General features: G+C 41.2%; 1 protein-coding gene across 1 annotated transcript in view; it reads left to right on the top strand.

Annotated features, from left to right (window-relative positions):
- The window catches only part of HGSNAT (heparan-alpha-glucosaminide N-acetyltransferase), a 307063-nt gene that overhangs the window by 148684 nt on the left and 137870 nt on the right, over positions 1–20509 (top strand). Inside the window, exons 10-11 of the mRNA XM_069208519.1 lie at positions 5362–5522; positions 10936–11051. Of these exons, the coding sequence (XP_069064620.1) occupies positions 5362–5522; positions 10936–11051 (277 nt within the window). The remainder of the gene's footprint in view (positions 1–5361; positions 5523–10935; positions 11052–20509) is intronic.

Here is a 20509-nt window from a genome sequence, read left to right on the forward strand (position 1 = left end):
ACTTTGATGTCAGGTCACTGACTGAGCACAGAGGCCACCCCACTCCAACTCCATAAATGGACCACTTCCCCTTCCCAGAGGAACCAACCTACTCCAAGGTATTGTTTTATTTGGGTATTTGCTAAAGGACTGCTTAAGCTTTTGTGGTGGTGAGCAAGTACAGGATACTCTAAGTGGTGTTGCGCCAAAAATCCATTGTTCCACAAGATCGGTAAGGCACACTGGTCACCAGCGCTCAGCTGATCTCCAGTGTTGGCATTCAATAGAGACTCTGGGAAAAGGAGCACCAAGCACAAACACCTGAACCTAGCCCCCAAGATCTGTCATGTGGCAAGTGTTTTGTCACATGCTTGAGTTAGGATGGCAAGTGTGTTTCCATGCTCTGCTAATGTGCATAACTAGTATCCTGTGTTTTTTTTATTGTAGGCCCTCGCTTCAGGATAATCTAGCATTTGCGCAGAGACCCAGGCCTGTCCCTAACCATGAGAGGCCCTGGCCCTCTTCTGTGACCTGGAGTGGTGCATCATTTGTGACAGAGAACTACACTTCCTAGCACTGGGTTTAGTTAATAAGGCAGTGGTGGCAACATACCTTGCTTTAATAATCAACAGTGTGACAAGACCTTTTTATCTGGGTTAGTGGAGTGGAGACCTACTTGCTTCTGTGCGCTTTCCCATTCTTTTCCGCTAACATCCAGAGTGCATGTTAAGCATTTGGCGTTTTGTAGTCTGTGTGGTACACATATGGAGTGTATGAGTAATGGAGGCAAGTGGGATCCATTTTGGGTAACCCATTTTCGTAGATATGTTTCCTTTACCCCTTATTAATAAATTGTTGTCAGTAACAAGCTTATCAGTTAGAGCTCTTACATGAAGACAGTAGGCATTTGACAGCATTCATAATACCCATTGGATATTTCAAATTCAAGATGTACCTTTCGGTCTGGCGCCTGCCGCAGCAATGTTCCAAAGATTAATTTATAAATTGTTCCAAAGCAGAGAGAAGGTTGTATGGTTTTCAAGATGACTATCTAATAATGGGTAAAGACAAAGCGGAACATGGTGAGGAATTACGAAAAGGGTTGAAGATCATAGGGGAGTACGGATTAACAGCAGAGTTGTATGAATGTAAATTTGGGAGAGACAAAATCACATATTTGGAACATGAGATTAGTTCTAAAGGCATTATGCCCAAGACAGAGCTTGTAAAAGCTGTAATGCAAGCACCCGTTCCTCAAATCAAGGTTGATGTTCGTTCCTTGGACTAGCAGAGTTTTATGCCATGTTTGATTACAACTTTTTAGAAAATATGTTCCCTATTAGACAGTTGCTAAAAAAAAAGGATGTAAATTAATATGGTCCAGTGATTGTCAAAAAGCCTTCAACAGTATAACAAATGATATTTGCAAATCTCTGGCTCTACAAGGAATTGATCCTAAATGCTGCAAAACTATAATCACCACAGATGCTAGCAGCAAGGAGCTCAGAGCTGTATCATCTTAAATTCAAAATGATTTAACAGAACGTGTGGTAGTTTTTGCCTCCGTTGACTCGGCACCTATAGAAGAGAAATCTTCCGGGATAGAAAGGGAAGCTTTAGGATGTGTATGGAGCTTTAAAGATTTTAGGCAACTCAATTTGGGGAACCAAAGTTACTGTGAGAAGCAATCCAAGCCATTTACCAAAGTTCTTACTACACAAAGACACAACAAATTATCTCGGAGAATATCCAGAATGTCTATGCAACTGTTAGACTATGTTTATGATGTCAAATAGGACCCAGGAGCTCGCAACAGAATTGCTGATTTTTTAAGTAGAGTGCCATTACCGGCGAGGTAATGAATGGGATGAATGTATGGTAGCATCATTGTTTTCTGGGGAACTACATAGTATTGACACAGACACGTGGTTAGAATCCTAAGAACAGGAAAAAAAATTGACTACTATCAAGGAATACATAGGAGAAAGGTGGCCAGATACTAAGGCTTCGGAGAAGGAATTGTGTGTATTTTGAGAGGTCAGAAATTAATTATCAGTAGTGGATGGATTTCTGTTGAGAGGAGGAAGACTAATTCCACTGAGAGCATTACGTAGCAAAATTATCAACTTGTGTCATGAGGGCCACTTAGGGATTGTAAAAACTAAAACTAGGGTTAAACAATCATTTTGGTGGCCAGGAGCAGATACAGAAATTCAAAAGGAAGGGAGAGAGTGCTCTAGATGTTTGAATTTAGACAAAACAAGGGTTACATTTAATCCACCACCACATCCCATAGACATTCCTAATATGGCATTGGAAAAGATTGGGGTGGACATTTTTTGGACTGTGCAAGATTGGCATGGGAATTGTAAATTAATTGTAGCAGCCATATATCATTTTTCCAAGTGGCCTGAGACCAAATAGTGAGAAAAGCAGATGCAGAAGCAATTGTGAATTTTCTAGAAGAGATCTTTTGTAGGGGTGGATTAACTAAAGTCATTGTAAGTGATAATGGGGGCAATTTATTTCTTAAAAGTGTAAAATTCTCATAATGACAACGGGCCTGGTGCCAAAAACTACTGCTCTTTATCATCCTGAAGAGAATGGTAGTGTGGAACGATTCAACAGGCGATAAAAGGTATTATTGAATTAGCTAACAGTAATCACATGAATTGGGAAGTTGAATTATTGAAAACAGTAGGGGTTTACAAGATTACTCGTCATGATTCTACAATTTATTGCCCATTTGAATTTATGCCGGGAAGAACATCTCACTCCAAAGATAATATGGGATGGTTATGGAGAACAGAGAAACTAGATTGGTCACCAAAGTTAGTGAAGGAACAGATTAAAATCAACCAAGTTAAATACAAACAGAGATACGATACGTCACATGGAGTGAAAAAGGTTAATCTCAAGGTGGGTGATTTTGTGAAAGTAAAAAGAAGACTAGTCAGGAAGGGTGACAGTAGATTCACAGATCTTTTAGAGTGAAAAATATGCTATTCTGCATTATTGAGTGATGGTAAAGTCTGGCATGCCAAAAGATTATCACTGTGTAAAAACATTTGGAAGGGATTTCAATGAGAAAACAAGAAGATCTGATTAGGCAGGCAATCTGGTCTCAAGAGAAAGAGTTCATGCTATGGACAGAAGAATACAGAGCAGAGAGAACACAGAACATAGGGAACCACAGAGGAAAGCAGTTCAGAGCAAGGGAACCAGAGTAATTCAGTGGAACATGGAACCTAAGGAAATTTGGAATGAGGAAGATACTGTCATAACTAAAAGAAAAATTCAAAGAGAAGAGACACATTTGACCAGGGAACTTGTGAAGTCAAGAGTAGGAAGACCTATTATGAAACCCAAACACTTTGATGACTTCAACAATGATGAGTTGAATTTTCTCTACTCTGGTATTCTTGATTACTAATGACATAAAAGTTTTCTAATTACTTAATTGTTATTTTATTTTTTGGAAATTTATATTTGTTAAGACGGAACGATGTGTCATGTTTAGTTTTATACTTAAGTACATAGAAGAGCTATGCTAAATGCGTAGGATAAGAGAATGTTCTTAGAATGTTATGAGGAAGGCCTGTGGGGTTCAGGGATGTGGGGCAGGAAAGGAGCAGACAGGAAGACTGTTCGAGGTAGAAAGACTGTGGCTGATTGCCGAATAAAATACAATTGGACTTCTTTTCGTATGTGGAGCATTACTTTACATAGCGCCTGCTAAAGACAGTGCTCTGAAACACTGACTTGCGTATGTCTATTGTAATGTGAAGTATTGCTTGCAGCACTGTAATTAAAGTCCGTTCTGTCTTGAAAAGATTGCTGTCCTCTGAGTCCGAGCATGTCCACTCATCCTCTGTGAGAAGCCTGTGACTACTCGACCTGCTTCCCTGAGAGTCAGGTGCAGAAAGGGTTCCACTTGACCTAGATCATCACAGGCAACCGACTTCAACGCCGACGGTTGAGGCCCAGTAACCCCTGTCTGCCCCATGGCTCCCCCCTCTGAACGAAGTCTGACAACCAGCATGTCAGCCACCAGGATCCCCTACTGCAGAAATCAATGATATCAGAAATAAAAAGAGGAATTAAATATAGCCTAGGACACTCTGGGTGCAAGAGACATCCACGGATCCTAGAACCAACATGAAGTAAAAAGAAATATATAAGTAACAAAGAACTATGAGGACAGATCTTCAGTAATTAAAGGAAATAAATTCGGACTGGATAAAATTAAAATCTGGACCACTGTAGTTTGTCGAGATTCTTAGAAACCGATAACAATTACAAAGAACAGCGCTTGCAATATATTTTCGATCTGTTTGTTTTAAATTTTCCTGGCCTTCTGAATTGTTCTGTGAGAAGACACTGCTATGTTTTCTCTCCTTGCTCCAGGTTTGTTGTATGGTTTTTGTCTAACTTAACTACATAAAACACTTTATGACCATTAGACACAAAAACATTCTAGAATTTTTAACCACAAAACGCTAGTGCAAAGTGAACTTAGTGAATGCGCTGATTGGCCGCTCCTTGACCGTGACGGGAAGCGTGCAGTACGTCAAAGCGTTTAGATCATGGGCATACAAGGACAGCATTACTAGTAGTGTCCTGATGTCGAGGGCTTGGGTTTAGGTTATGCCATCGTTCACATATGCAACTATAGCTCCTCTTCCAAACTGTGAAATTCACAAGTTTCTCAGTTCAGCCCACTTTCGGGGACTACATTCATGATTAGTTTCTTTATGCTCTCTCTGTAGTGCTGCCCTATATGTGCAGTACAAGTGGAACATAGTATGGAATATAAAGGGTACATGTTAGAACAAAACTTGTGTGCGGGGGTCAGTGAAAATGTTGAGACCCATTCGAAGTTGTCATATTTTTCTCTTCGCATATTCCACCTTAAAGTTTACGTGTCCTGTTCTCTTAGGTTTTGTTTGTCAAACGTCGTTTTTTTTTTTTTTTTTTTAATGTATATATTGATTTCAGTCGTAGACACAGACCTGAAGCACCTGATTTACAATGCAGAGAGTTTTATATTATTGGAATTGAAAGGTGGAAGCGATAGGCCAACATACATTCTGCAATTAATCTCTATTAGTGGCTGGCATTTTAAAACGAGGATTAAGGCAGATGGGAAAAGGTAACTGTATTTGTGAGTAAGCTGATTATGAAGTTGCACCACTTTTCTCTGGTCCGTGTCAAGTCTGTGCAGATCGCCATATGTAAGCCATACAGTGCAGTCATAAAAAACATAAACCTATTCATAATTCAACTGTGTATGCTTAGTCTGTTACATTCCAAGTAAAACTGTTTTGTGAAAGAAAATCGTTTATAACTGCAGCTCTCAACAAGTTCTGTTTGATATTTTAGGTTTGTGTTCATCATGGGGACCTCAATTTCTCTGTCACTGAATTCTCTGCTGCAAAAGGGTTGTTCTAAAGGAAGCCTTTTGCGCAAAATTATATGGCGGAGTTTTCAACTATTCATTATTGGCGTTCTAATTATAAATCCGAATTATTGTCTTGGACCATGTAAGTTGATGTTTTTCTTTTTATGCCATGGCTTGCCTTTTTGCAGTAATCTTGAACTATAATCTTATTGTCAAACTTTATCCACCTCAGATCTGATGTATTATATTGTTCTAAAAAGTAGTGTCTGCGAAACAGCTATTAATTACCCATTCACACACTAAGGGGCTGAGCTGTTGGACTATCCCCACAAAGAGGGAGTGGGTAATTAATAGCTGTTATTGCCCATCAGTTCTTGAAAATAAGACTGTTAGTATTTCTCTCTCTCTCTCTTCAAACGTCAACCCACACGCCAAAATATTTTTTTCAGCATAGTGGACTAGAATAAAAGAATAACTCAACAACAGTAGGCACCTGCCTGTTGATCTGCATTTTAACAACTGACGGACAGCCCAATACCCCACCAGCCTCCGCACGCTGCACTGTCGTCCCAGACCGCAGTTACCACAGCACCGGAAACGTACCAACTGCACCAAAGCTCACCAGCGGTGAATTTGGCAGGATCCTTGCTTCAGCTTTACCCCGCACTTGTCCAGGAACACGTAGCTCTGTGTAATTGCGCCTGGCCCAAAAGAAAAAAAAGTGAAAAATCTTTGGATCTGAGAAAGGAGGCTAGATATACGAGACACAGTACAATAACCTATCAAACAGAAGGTGACTGGCAGCTGTAAAATGAATGCATAGCAGCCAAATAACTATTGCCTATTAAACAACCTTTAGGAGTAGTTGGGTCTCTGCATTTCACTTATTGTGATAATGAAAAAGTGTGCTTTAAAGGCATAAGGTTTCAATGAGTGAGGAATATCCTCTTGAGATGAAAATGAGCAGGGTGGAAGGGGAGTTCATCAAATGCAGTAAATAAACCCAAAAGCATTAACATTGGGCACAGAAAAAATAAATAAATAATTGAGCCAGCTGTGTAGTTTTGGGTATTTGACACGAGCTAGGACTGATCTTTACAGCTTCAGTGCCAGATTGTCAATTTGATAGAATTTGTACCATCAGTTCTGAGCTTCTTAGCCTGACCCAAGCCCCTTGCCTTTACAGCCGTATCAGAAAAAATAAGTGTAAACTATTATTTATCCTAAATATATGTAAGCCAAATACTAAAACAGTAATCATAAAATCAACACAATAAAATAGAAATAACAATTAAACTTTTCAAATTTGACTTGACTGAGTTATAAAGGTGTGTCGTCTCTTGTGAACCTTTAATCATCAAGAAACCAACGTTTTTATGTTACTTGTGGACAGTGACTTAAATAGTCTGCTTTTCAAGAGGCATTGTACTTGGAAGCTGAATCCATCCTCTCCCTAATAGTGAGTGGGAAGGATTAAGTGGTGTATGTGTGTTTGGGGGGAGGGAGCGATTTAGGGATGTGTTTATCCGAGACTCTTGGACATACTTCGTTTACCTAGAATATTACTTGGACGCAATTTAAACTAGCCCTGCCCTGAACTAGGAGTGCTGTGAAAACTGGGGTTTCCCACTGAGAAGTAGATGATTTTCTATTGCAGCAGGAGGGAAAAGTAATGCTGCAAGGTAAAGGCCTCATAATTAAACATAGCACAGAAAGCTAAGTTATTTTTCTATTGATGGTAACAGTAGATTACAGTAAAAACCTTTCAAGCATACATAATCATAGCAGCATGAAACTCTACAGCAAATATAGCATCTGTCTACTACTGACTCCCCTCCCCCGTCAATCCATTAATTCAGCACCCATAGGAATGTTCTTTTCTGCAAGCTTCTTTGGGCATAGGGCAGTGGTACATGAAGCAGTGTAAGTAATCGTTAGTGATCCAACTGTAACCACCAATCTGGACTATTAAACCAAATCTTTATACCACAAAAAAATATTTGAAGGTAAAAAGAAATATAAAGCTGTTTGCATGACTTGAGGAAGAAGTGGGAAGAGAAACGTAGGCAATACATTATAGTGACAGATGTAATGAAGCGTTTTTTAGAGGTTTCAGTTTCGAAAGCCCTAGTCGGCTACTTCCTTCATTATGCTGTTTAGCTGGTTGCGCAGTGCAGGGAATTTCAGAGGGATCAGTGAGTTACAAGATCTTGCTTCAGACACCTGTGGCCCTCATTACAACTTCGGCAGTCTTTTAAAAAGACCGCCGAAGCTGCGGGTGCCGGTATACTGCCAGTGCTGGTGGTATCTCTGGCTCCCTATTATGACTTTTCCGCTGAGGCAGCGGACAAAAACATCTTTTCTGTCCGCTGCCCCAGCGGAAAAGTCACATCAACTTTGCAGCTGGCTCATAATAGAGCCGGCGGCAATGTTGATGTGCAGCGGGTGCAGCAGCACCCGTCGCGCATTTCACTGCCCGAAATTCGGGCAGTGAAATGCTCGATGGGGCTGTGCCTGGGGACCCATGGCAAGTGCATGGGCAGTGCAGGGGCACCCAAGTCCGCCGTGGACAGGCTACCGGTTGGGGATTATGACCGCCAGGCAGAAGCCTGGCGGTATGTTGGAGGGGCCGGCGGTTTGGCCGTGGCTAATGCACCACGGTCATAATAGATGGCGGAACACCGCCAGCCTATTGGCGGTGTTACTGCCAGCTTACCGCCGGCCGCCAGGGTTGTAATGAGGCCCTGTATTACAAATGGACTAAAGGGCATGTGTGTTACTGACTTACTTGAGGGCTCCTACGGACTCGTGGTCTGTTGTCTGTGAGGTCAGAGTTGATGGGAACATAATGAGACAATTTAGTATCTTTTATATAACATTTTGAGCTAATTATTATAAGCCAAGAGTCAGTATAAATAGTGGACACACCTACATGTGCATGATGTAACAGTGAACTAAAAGCATGATTAATGTAAGATATTCTAAAGGCGTTGATACGTCTTGGTACAGACCATAGAACTCTGTATGCATATTTGCTTGGAAACATCTCTGTAAAGCCGAGTTGAATCACATTCCGAAGCCTCTGGAGCCTACACAATTGATGAATTAAAATGGTTCTACCCTGCAATCTGCCTACCACAAATACCTAGATGTCCTGAGCCATGCAACGGCAAGAGGCCAGCATTTGGCAACAAATGCCCCTTAACCCAAAACAAAAAAAAAAAAAAATTAAGGAAAAGCAACCCGGACTGAAACATATGACTGCAGACAAACCCAATAGCACTCTGCCACCAAAGCTCAGAAGGAGGTAAAAACATGTCATATTTTTTAAAAAGACAGTGTTCGGTTGTTATTTGAACGGGGATATATTGTTGAATAATAACATTAAGAAAATATTTAACACAGGATAGCATCCACTTTCAACTTCTCTATAAAAGGAACTGCATACGTCAACATTCACATCCTTTGCAGACATTTACCAATTGTTTTTTTATTGGACGTGCAAATATATACTGGGAAATGCCAAAATCTTGAAAGCCCAATGAAAAGATAGCATAGATTGTCGTAGTTTGGACTCTTGCCCTGGGCAAGACTGCTGATTCAAGGATGACAGTACTTATGTTTGTAGGCGACTATGCCTATCCTACAACAAGTTGCAACTGTGATCCCAACCCCTCCGGCTCACTAACAGTACCTCACCAAAAACCCAAATAGTTAAAGTTGATTTGTGGCACCCGTTACGCATGGACTCAGCAGTATGACATCTCCGGGAGTGTTGTGGTTAAACGAAGATCACCCCTTTCTCACAGATATATCATGTCTCAACGAAACACAGGCAATAACGAAGATGCAGTAATGTTTCAATAATTTTTATTTAATACAATACTGTATATCGCATGGGTTGCATTGATTAGGATAGTGAACAGTGCAAGAAATAGAACTGTAAAGACGAGAGTCAAGATTATGAAGACCCCCAGCATCTTGCGTTAGCATGGAAAGACATGAAGTGTATAATATGTCCTAGTACCCTATCGTAATAGGCCTAACCTTCTACCTTGAGGAGAGCTGGGTATGTTAAACCTAATCTGCCAATGCATGTCCCTGGAAGGAACCCCCAATCCTCGTTACCTTGGAATGAGGTCTCGAGCTCAGACTTCGGAAGAATACTGGGTCAGCGTCAAGGCGACGTGCAGCATCGATAGCAGCAATGGTATCTGGTCGGAATCCCTCTGATTATCTGTCTAAATTATGTATTTATACAGATCTACTTGGACCTCTGACGTAGGTTGTTCCAAAACAATAGATAACACCGCATGCTTAAGACGGTAATTTCTAATGTGAGCACCTACAGTTTGCTTGTCTTTGTCGCATGAGTTGACGCCTTAGTACGGTGACACTGATAACATAACTCTAAAACAGAAGGGCCTAACAATAAACAAGGCAGCCATCTTAGAAGAATTAATTAAATAAATGGTCTAAGACAGAGCAAGCTAAGTAGGTTAAAAGTCACTAGGTGACGGGGGCACGAGTCTGCAAGCCAAAAGCTAAGCTAACTCCTGTTATCCCATTAAAACAAACTAGGATTCACTACAAGACGTGTTTATCTCAGACTACAAATGCCAGAATGACTATAAGCAGATTTTAAACTTTGGGCTGTGGAGATCCATCTTATAACTGTATTTGACTTATTCACTACTCTTGTGACCCCTCACTTATCAGACTTAGCATAATACTTTTTCACTTTGAACCAATGATTGCATCCAGGAAGTAACCTAAGCATATTCCAAGTTATTAAAAAATGTATTTTAGTCACCACAACTATTTACAAGTGTAATACAAATGTATGAATTGTAACACCTCATTCTGTACATAACACAAAGTAAATCGTTTTGCTGGTGGACAGATGTCTGTGCTTCTTAAGCTCTGAAAACCTGTTCAGTAAACCCAAAAGCTTCCTTGCCCTACCCCTGTCCAAATGACATTCATATTCCCAACAGCAGAGTGTTGCAAAGCCAAAGGTTAAGGCCAAAGTGAACCAAACCAATCTGTGATGTGGTTGCTTAAAGAAGGGGAAGATTGAGCAATAAGGCAAAATAAAATTAGTAATGTTGAAATGTAAGGTAGAGATTTCACAACACTTACGAATGTGGGTTACTGAAAGGAAATGGTGTCATGTCAACAGAAGGTTTGAGAATCCCTGACTCAGTGCAATTCTCATACACCGGATATCAAGACAGCAGATGTTTGTATTATTTCTGGGTGTCTGTGATGTAGCATGGAGAGATGAGGATGTGGTATTCAGTTAATGGCAATCCTTCACAAAGATTACCACCAGAAGTCTTATTAGCCGTGACTGTCTCCAGTGCATATTTCTTGAAAAATGTAGCTACTTGATCATATTATGAAGTCTTTGTTTATGAATGTGTCCATACCTAGTCATATCCACTTTTGTTGTGGTACAGCTATGCACTGTTATGTTGAACATGTTTCTTTTACCATATGTTCACCATTTTCTTTTTGTTTTGCTTTATTTCTTTATTGTTTACCTTTCAAAGTATCATGGAACAATGTTCGCATTCCTGGGGTCCTTCAAAGACTTGGCTTTACTTATCTTGTGGTTTCCAGCTTGGAATTATTATTTGTTAAGGCCGTACCAGAAAGTATTGAGAGGGTAAGAGGTCTTTGACAATATTATGCAAATAAATGTCAGAAATGTTGTGCTTGCTAATTAAGCTTACATAATGGGCATGTTGTTTGAACAAAGCACAAGAGATTGGTTCTGTTTCCATTTTGTATTTTTTGGTGACTGTCAAATCAGAGCTCAACATGCCATTTTAAAAGTGAACACATGAATCGGGAGCAGCTTCATTAATACTCTTACCCCAAGGATTATGGAGCTCATCCAGACTTCCTGCAGTAGAGTCAGGATGAGGCTCAACAGGTGCTTAATTTTTAAAAGAATGAATGCTGGTGCCAAAACCTCTGCTCAGATCCCAGCAGCAGGTGCAATTAAATGTTGGCACACCAATACCAACGATGCACAGCCTTGAATCCACCTCATGCCTCTCTAATCCACTTCCAGGCACTTACTGCCCCTTTATCTGAATCTTGTATGTTCTTGCTTCCTCCCTTTATGATGTTTTTCAGTCTTTCTATGTCTTCAATTTTCCACTTTGTTTTGTTTGTTTTTCCTTCTCTTGCTCTCAGTAAATGTCTGATGCAGAAAAATAAGTACGAGTCCCCACAAATTAGTGCTGGTGGCCCCTACCGGCAACCACTGGCTCAAATGAAGCACTTGGAGCAACCAGATGACATAGCATGCTTCTGAGATTGGTGGGTGAGGGTTTGCATCTGTTTTAGTAAAGCTACTCAGGAAAAGTGAGATTGTCTTCCTCATTGGGAGCAACAACCATACATGGTTCTGTGTCCGAAATGTTCTTTGATGATTGTTGATTGCTGTAGCAAATATACATTTTTTTCTATTGTGCTGCTGTATGCCCATGAAAAGTGCATTGGGCATATTCTCAGGTGGCCAAGAACGATTTGCCAGGCCATTAGTAGGTGAGTCATTTAAAGGATAGGCCTGAGACGCCTGGTGATTTCAATGAGGTTAGAGAACGATGTTCTACAGTTTTGAAGTATGCCCTAATGTGTGTAGGATACAGGGTATCTTATTGTGACGGACACTGATTATAAAGTGAGAAAGGTGAAAGTTCAACTTACTTTGAGTGAAGGCCTCGGAAATCCTAACGGAGGAGGTTGAGATGTTTTTTAAATTCATGTAAAGCATGCAATGATTGAGGACTGGTTTATACAAGTAGTTTACAGAAAAAGATAATTAACACTAAACAGTAGTTAGATGTTGTTGAAGAATCAGCAGTAGAGGTTTTTAAAAGAGGTGAAATAATTGCTGATTTGGAGCATGACAAGTAGGTGCCAGATGTAAAGGAATGGTTAAATACAGAGGTTAAGCAGAGTAGAGACCGGAGATAAGAGCAAGAAGTTTGATTGCCTGCAGCAGATGTGACAGATGGCGCGTAGGATGTGTTGGTGGCTTTAATTGGTGAAATGAGATCAGTGGAGAAGTTGTGATGAAGTGTTAGGTTGGGTTGTTGAAAGGGTATACAATGATACAGGAGCAGTGAGTAGACTTCTAAAAAATGTGTTTATATTGGTTCTGGTCCTCAAAAGCAAGTAGTTTGTTTTATCTCAGTAATAGACCCGTAATTAGTCATTTGTGAGCATTCCCTTGTTATAAATGGATTCCATCATTCTTTGCTTGAGGTGATAGGATATGTAAAATGAGTTATCCATATGCAGTTTGGATTTCCCAACTGCTCAGTCATTGAGAATTCCTAGTGCTGTAGATGCTTGTGGCTTTCCCAGGACACTGAAATGGCCTTTAAGTAACTGCATCATACTTACCTCTCCTTTGGTTACTTAGAGCAGAATAATCAACCAACAATTTATTTTATGGTCTCAATTAAATGTTGAGTTTCCTCTCCTAAAAGTACAATAGTTCTATTTTATTTCCAGTAAAACAAAATGCATGCTTCAGTTTTAGAGCTCAAAAACCAAAGCCACCATAATTAATAAGCCGTTTGATACAAAATGTTTTTGATAAATATTAACCAGTTCAGACTAAGAATCCTCAACAACTGGGCAGTAAACCTTTAAAAAAAATAACTTCTAATTTCTTTCACATAATCATAAAAACAAGAGTTGAACAAAATAGGTTTTAGTTTTCAAATGTTTTAATTCAATTTTTACAGCAGTGCATTCCACCTTCACCAGTGCAGTTAAGCTCTCTTTTTTATTACTAGTGGTAATTCTACCCTGCCATCAATATAGTGTATGTGTAGTACTGACGACAACTAATTAACAACCCTAAATCCCACCTGCCCTTCATCTGAACATCTCCTCCACAATGCTCAATAAGCATATTCCAATCGTATCCATTTGCCCCATTGGATCCCCTGGGTCCAGGTTCTTATCTTATCTGAGGTACTACTATTTAACAGTCTGATCCCGGAAACCCCATGTCTGGGTGTTAGCAGGACATCCTGAGACTTGTCACTTGTGAGCTCCTTGAGCAAGTAATTACCAAGGCCATATACATCTACAATGGGAGTCAGACTGGAAGGAATGTGTCATTAGAGTTATTCACTGAAACAGCTAGCATTTCCATGGGTAATGAGCCACACAGTCTCCCATACCATTCATCCCTTGGGATAGGCATTACACCCTCCTTCGGTGGACACATCAGTAATCTTACAAAGATCCTAAACTTATTCCCCCTCCATATAAATGTATGTAATATTATACTCAATATTTTAAGAGTGGCATTGAAAACCCAGATCAGAAGCAACTGGAAGATGTACTGCAACCTAAGCAGCAGGTTCATCCTAAGTGTGGCAATCTAGTCAAACACACAGAAGGGTCATCCACATGTCTATATCGTTCTATAGCTCAGCAAGTATTTTGGGTAATATAAATCACTATACTTTGTGCTTCATTATATTCCTAGGCATTTAATCGTTTTAAGATTCCAGTGAAATGGTAGAGTCTCTGAGCAGTTCTACTTTCTTAGTGGAAAACATCAAAATTGAGCTCCTCTCTTTTGTCCACGTTCATTTTATAAATGTACACTTTCAAGAATGCTTCTGGGTACTAATTGTTGCAGGGACCATTGAATCAAGACTCTACGAGACAGCGTTGCCCGCAAACATAGAAAGATTTGAATTCAACCTCTTTGATCTTTACTTTATATGGACTGTTTCTTCCATATCTACTTTGCTGGGTGTTCGAGTGAGAGAGCAAACACCAGCCTTTTTTTTGCACGTCTAATGGCATTTGAAATAATACATAGTAGAAAAATGTTAATCATCCATCATCACACAATGCGTGGCAGATAACAGATATACACATTTTAAGGTAATCTAATCGATATTCAATTTAGTATAAGATGCATCTGTTACCTTTAGTTACTTACCCCAATATGTTGGTCCAAGTGAATACTCACTTTCCAGTGGACCCACATCTTACTATGCTTCACATATCTGCAATTCAAGAACCATACATTTATTGCATTTATTCATGCCTTGTATCCACCCATGCGGGGTGGGGCAAGTTGATCACTAGTGGTGAGCTATGTCACATTGAACTATCAGCAATCCCAAGTGTAGCAAAGCTATTGCATAGGGACTAGCATCAGTATCCTCCAAAATGTGGAGGAGAATGAACTTTGGGGGTAGAGGGCATTGGCCAATTCCATATCTATGAGTTTACTGTCTTATAGTTAAAGTGTAGGTGAACAGTTTCTCAGGATCTATCAATCGGGTAGGCTTTTCCGATTGCACACATTAAAGCCAAGTAGTAATTATCAGGAGTTGGACAGTAATAGTGAAACATAGCCAGCAGACAAAGCCCACCAATGTATGGAAATTTGAAACATGCAAACCTGTAGAGTCCCACCCTCCCATATGAAACAGTGAAGAAAAGCATTAAAATTGTGGAATAAGACAGGAGGAATGAGGTAGTGGTAATTCTGAATAGCATATAGTGGTTTCAGTAAGGAAACTATTATTGCAATTGTGAGATGCCTCATTAGGCACTGTGGGAATGCAGACCAGTAACCCACATCTCTGGAGAGTGAGTCAACAAGGGGCTGATGTTTCAGGACCAGCACTGAATGGTCAAATGTGTTATGTTAATTCCCTGGTAAGTGAAGCCCTCTGCTTCCACCCTGAAATTGGGATCCCAAAATTCATAATATATGGCACGACGTACTGTGAAGAAGACGTTCAACTTGGACCAATTGATTGGTATGATAGAAATCAGTCTAAAGTGGTTAAGGGACAGCCTCACATGGGGCAGATAAAATATATATGTTGAGACACAGTCTACCATCTCAGCTTCCATTGAAAACCTCAGGTCTCCATATCCGCTGTCAGCACTCATGCCAGAAGTTTAATAGCGAGGGTAAAGAGCAGTTGAGAGAGAGGACAACACTACCTGGTGCCATGTTCAGTGGAGGATGAAGAGCGGAGAATTCTGTTAACTTGTATCCTGGCAGTTGGTCACTTATAGAGAAGGTGAGCATTGAACAAGAACCTAGATCCGAAGCCCATCCTTTTGAGCACAGCAAAGAGGTAATCCCATCCTACGTAATCAAAAGCCTTCTCAAAATCAAGAAGTAAAGCATCACTGGCCCCTTCAGTGAGACGCAGGCGCCAGTACACTCTGAGGCATTTAATATTATGGCAAGTGGAACAGTCAGGCATGGACCCAATCTGGTGATGGTGGACAAAGGTTTGAATGCACAAGAGAATGACTTTGACAAGGATCTTGACCTCAACATTGATTAGGTATATTAGCCCGCAGGTAGCACATTTACTTGCCTGGTTATCTAGGTTTAAGAATACTATAATGACTGGCTCCCTCAGATCCGGAGATAGGATTGGCCCCTAGCTGCCCCCACAAACATGTCACACAAAAAAAGGTTCACCTTACAAGCAAGGCACCTCAGATCCGGAGATAGGATTCGCCCCTAGCTGCCCCCACAAACATGTCACCCAAAAAAAGGTTCACCTTACAAGCAAGGCGCTGACGAGTTCTACAGGTAGGCTATTTGGTCCCGGAATTTTTCTCAGGGCAAGTTGAAAGATGGCATCAGCGATGTCATCTACAGAGAACACAGGTCAATTTGATCAGATTCTAAAGTGGAAAGTGAGAACAATGCAAGTTTGGTTTGATTTAAGGCGGTCTTTGGTTTTAAAGACATGCATAAGAAGAGGCAAACTCTTTAGCAACTGCTCTACGGTCAATGGGGAGAACTCTATTTTTGGAATGTATCTCTCTTTCATGAAGTGAATGATTGTGTCAGTAATAAAACCATAAAAAGCTTTTCCCCCCCTTTGCCCCTTCAGTGGTACCTATGGTTTTGGAATGCCAACCATCAGTTTCTGGCCTCGTCAGTCAAGTGCAGTTCAAACAACAGTGCATTCTGTCTAAGGAGAGTAATTGTCCAAGGTCACAAATGCATCTGTACCTATGTTCAAGCTCAAGAAGGTATGTCTCTCGATCCGTGATCGCTTTCCTCTTCTTCATAAGATGGGATATGAATCTTTTTGCTCTCTCATGGAACACTGTTTTCAAGGCCTCCTATATGGTAACCTGCCGCCCAATGTAGCCGACATTATACTGGAAACAGTGTTATGTTTTTTTCAAGGTTGTATTAAGAAAGGATTCATCTGTTAATTACCATGATTTTAACCTCCAAACATGCACACTCTAAATCAACGGATTGCCTAGGGACAACATCACCAAGGATTGGTCAGAGGTTTCATGAGACCATGAGGAAGAATGTCACTTCTACAACAAGATGAGAGTCTGCAAGAGGTAAGAAAAATCCACTCTTGAGAAGGATTTATGAGCAGCCAAGAAAAAGATGTAGGCTTTGAGGATGCGGTGACGCATACACCAATCTTCTGTTACAGAAATGGACTTAGTGCAGTCCCTGAGTTTGCCAGGCTTGAATTGTAGGACATGAAGAGTGTCTGACCTCACTGAAGTTTCCTGCCACTAACAGAATTCTCAGCGTGACACAGAGCAGTACTTGACTCAGAGTTGAAAGAAAGGAGATGGACATGGGGAAGGAGCACAAACATTTAGCATGTAATGGAGTGTCCCTTCAGGGATCTGACGACCAGGAGGTTTTTGATCTGTGAATCACATTTGATAAACTGTGTGTGGAAGGAGGAGCTTCTACAGCACAGGACCTTTCTGTGAAAATGGAGTAAATAACATTGATAAATCACTATTTCCTGCGAAAGCGAACATGAGACCCGGCTACATGAGTCTCCTGGAGGAGTACAATATCGGGGGAATCAGATTTAGGTGCCTTAAAGACAGCCCTTCTTTTGATTTTACCAGTCTTTCTATCATGTTAGGCCTGAGGGCCATCTTTAAGAAAAGTTGTTCAGTAGGTAAGATCACTAATTTTCCCATGAAGAAACATACTATCAAGAGAGTGATTGTACCTTATAGTGATAAACAGAAACAATGTGTTTAACAAGAACTCCATATGTTCCCCCATTCTACACTTCTAATCAGAAGTATCTGTCGCCCACCTCTGACACTTAATGCGGTCCTCAAAAAAGAGGAGCACATTGAGCTCAATCCCTCTCCCATTTTCAAAGCAACTAGAACAGAGATGGAGCCCGCAACGATAACCACATAACCAGAGAGAAAATGAACTCCTAAATCAAACATGATAAGTAGAGCCTTAGCATTGACCATGTCTTAGGAAAATAGGAGTATTGCGTCGTCAGGATCCTACAAGAGAAGGACCTATGCAAAAGTAATACTTCTACTGGAAGCGTATTTGCTCATAGTGACGCTCCAAACACCTGCTGAGATCACATGGTTAATTCTTGACATTGACCTCAGTCAATAATTAGAGGTTAACCAAAGTTAAAGCACAGTTCCCTCTGGTATTTGCTGGCCCATCCTCTGGCTCTTTCAAGAGGTGATGCTAGAGCAGAGTGTTGGAGGTTCTGTGAAATATTCTCTGGCGTGGTGAAGTCGGAGTCAAGTGGACTGTCTGCCGTGGGGTTATGCCAAGCTGGTCGTCAATGCCAATCCCAAAAGTTACCCCCTGTATAGCTTGGAAATGGAAATAGAAAACTTGTTCCCATGGGCATACTTATATGAGAAAAGAGGAGGTTGGCTGGAAAACTGAAGATCCGCACTGGACTCGACTGCCACAGATCTAGTCAGAGCGATATTGAGTAACCTGTGCAGGCCTTATACTGCAGTACATAGATGACCATGCAATTAATACTAATTGAAATCACCTTCCCACCTCAACATATATTCGTCCAGTTGTTTCAGGTCTTACCTGCTTCTCTAAAAGGTAGTGAACGAAGGAGAGTCGGATATTAGCCCTCAATCAGAGAAGCGGAACAAAGCACTATAGCACAAAAGGTAAAGTGAAAACAAGGAACAAGTAACTAATAACACTAAAACAGCTGAACCGAGGATATGAATAAAACACATGTGAGGGAAGCTAAACAGAGTGCAAACTGGTACAACATGCAACTCCGGAAACTTTCCTGCGCCTCCTCCTCCTTGATCTGTGATTTCTTAGTCACATCCCTAACCTAAGCCCCTGCCTCCACAGGCCCCTCCTCCAACTCTTCCACTGTTTTGATGCTGTTCTCCTCTCTAAACTACAGTGCTGCCCTTGTACTCACTACCTGTAATTGTATATGGTGTAAGCTGGCTCTGATGTGACAGAGAATGAATCCTTCCATGGATGCAGAGGGAGGTTTGCAAAGATTCGAGCCCCTTTGGGGCGGCTTTCCCACCTCAAGTCTCCACCAGTATTTGTTACCATAGCATCCCCACCTCTTTTGTGGTCAAGTGAAAATAGATACTATTGAAGCTTGGAAGCAGAGCATAGCCATTGGCTTTGGTTATGTGCATCACCTTTCTTTGATTCATGCCCATGCAGCTTCTGTGGGCTCAAAGAAGGATTAGGACAGAATATTACTTTACATAGATACAGGAGCACATGAATTTCACTGCACACTGTTAATGCTTAACTGCCTCAGAAAATCTTTTGCTTATACACTTGTTGGATGTAACCTCAGAACACCAAAATACAATGAGACTCATAACATATTTGATCCAGGCATTGCACCACTGTAGAAATTTCATATCAGTCCTTAAATTTGAGTATTTTAGAGATCATTTGTTTTAGGTGAGGCCAACTCAATGCATGTGCACTGGTATAAAGCATGAGGAGAGTGTTTCAGTAGGGCTGGGGTCTCAGATGCAGTGCTTAAGGGCAAGCACAGATTGAGTTCTGTTAGCCCCACCGGAAACCTAAACAACTTCAGGTTATTGAGCTTGGTCCGGTCATCTGATTCTTCATCACGGTCCTAGTAGTTTTATAGGTGTTACCATAAGGCAGGCCATGGACCTGGAGAGTCTTGAAATAAGGGCCTGATTTTGAACTTTGCGGATGGGAGTACTCAGTCACAACCTTGAGGGATATCCCATCTGCCGTATTAAATCCCCTTATTGCCTATGGCGATCGTAATACAGCGGACGGGATATTTGTCACATTTGTGGCGGAGTATTCCATCTGTCAAGTTCTAAATCAGGCCCTAAGTCTCACGTTTGGTGATTCGGTAGATGATGGGTTGAAAGTGGGACTGCTGTCTCTGTTGTTAGAGTAAAAAGGACCCCTTTACGTAAGGCCAGTCTTTTGCCTCCTACCTGATCACTTTTCATTGTGGCTGTTGATAGCCATTTGCAGAAAGCTCATGCTTCTTTGTGCATCTGTTGTGGGTGCTCCTAGCTGGAGACTATCTTGCGGTGAATAGTATATCACTCTACAGAAAGGCTGTGTCTGGAGAGCAGCCTGCAAATCCATATCTCCTTTCTGCTTTGACTGTATAAAAGTGGGAGTTACTAACCTACTTTTTTGTTGCAGTTCCAAGTTCTCTTTTACAGAAAAAGGAAGTGCTTCACAAAATGCTTAAGAGTGCTGTACAACCAGAGCTGGTGTCTGTCTGCCAGCTTCACAGAGGTGAAGCAACATAACCTGAAGTCTTGCTTTGCTGGAAGACGCTGTTCCTTTGGCCTGAAGCACTTGTGATCCAACCTGCCTGCTGAGAGAGGGGAGAAGCCTGACAACCCTGCCACAGGTGTGATTGTCCCAGGAGCTCCAGTACCAGCTTGGTCTTAGTTGTGTGTGGGGTTCACAAGAAGTAGGAAGAGGCCAATTGTCTTTCCTGCCCGGAGCAAGGACATGTCGACTGCACCTCCAATGGTTTTGTCTGGGCTGGGATATGTGACTAGAAAAAATACATGGGCCTGTCTGTGACCCCCATTCACCTGGCACCATAGCAGTCACCAAGAGCAGTGGGGCGCACAACCCTCAAGACTTTGCAGAATTTAGAAAATTCGGTGCAGCTCTGTTGGAGATTAGCCCACACCATTGAAATATGTCCATGCAGCACAGGGCAGTAGTAGGTCCCTCTCCCTCCAAAATGCCAGGCCCACTCTACTTTCTTCACTGTGACCACCCCATCTTACTAGACCTCAGTCTTTACTGGT

This window comes from Pleurodeles waltl, chromosome 9, assembly GCF_031143425.1.
Source record: "Pleurodeles waltl isolate 20211129_DDA chromosome 9, aPleWal1.hap1.20221129, whole genome shotgun sequence".
NCBI lineage: Eukaryota > Metazoa > Chordata > Amphibia > Caudata > Salamandridae > Pleurodeles > Pleurodeles waltl.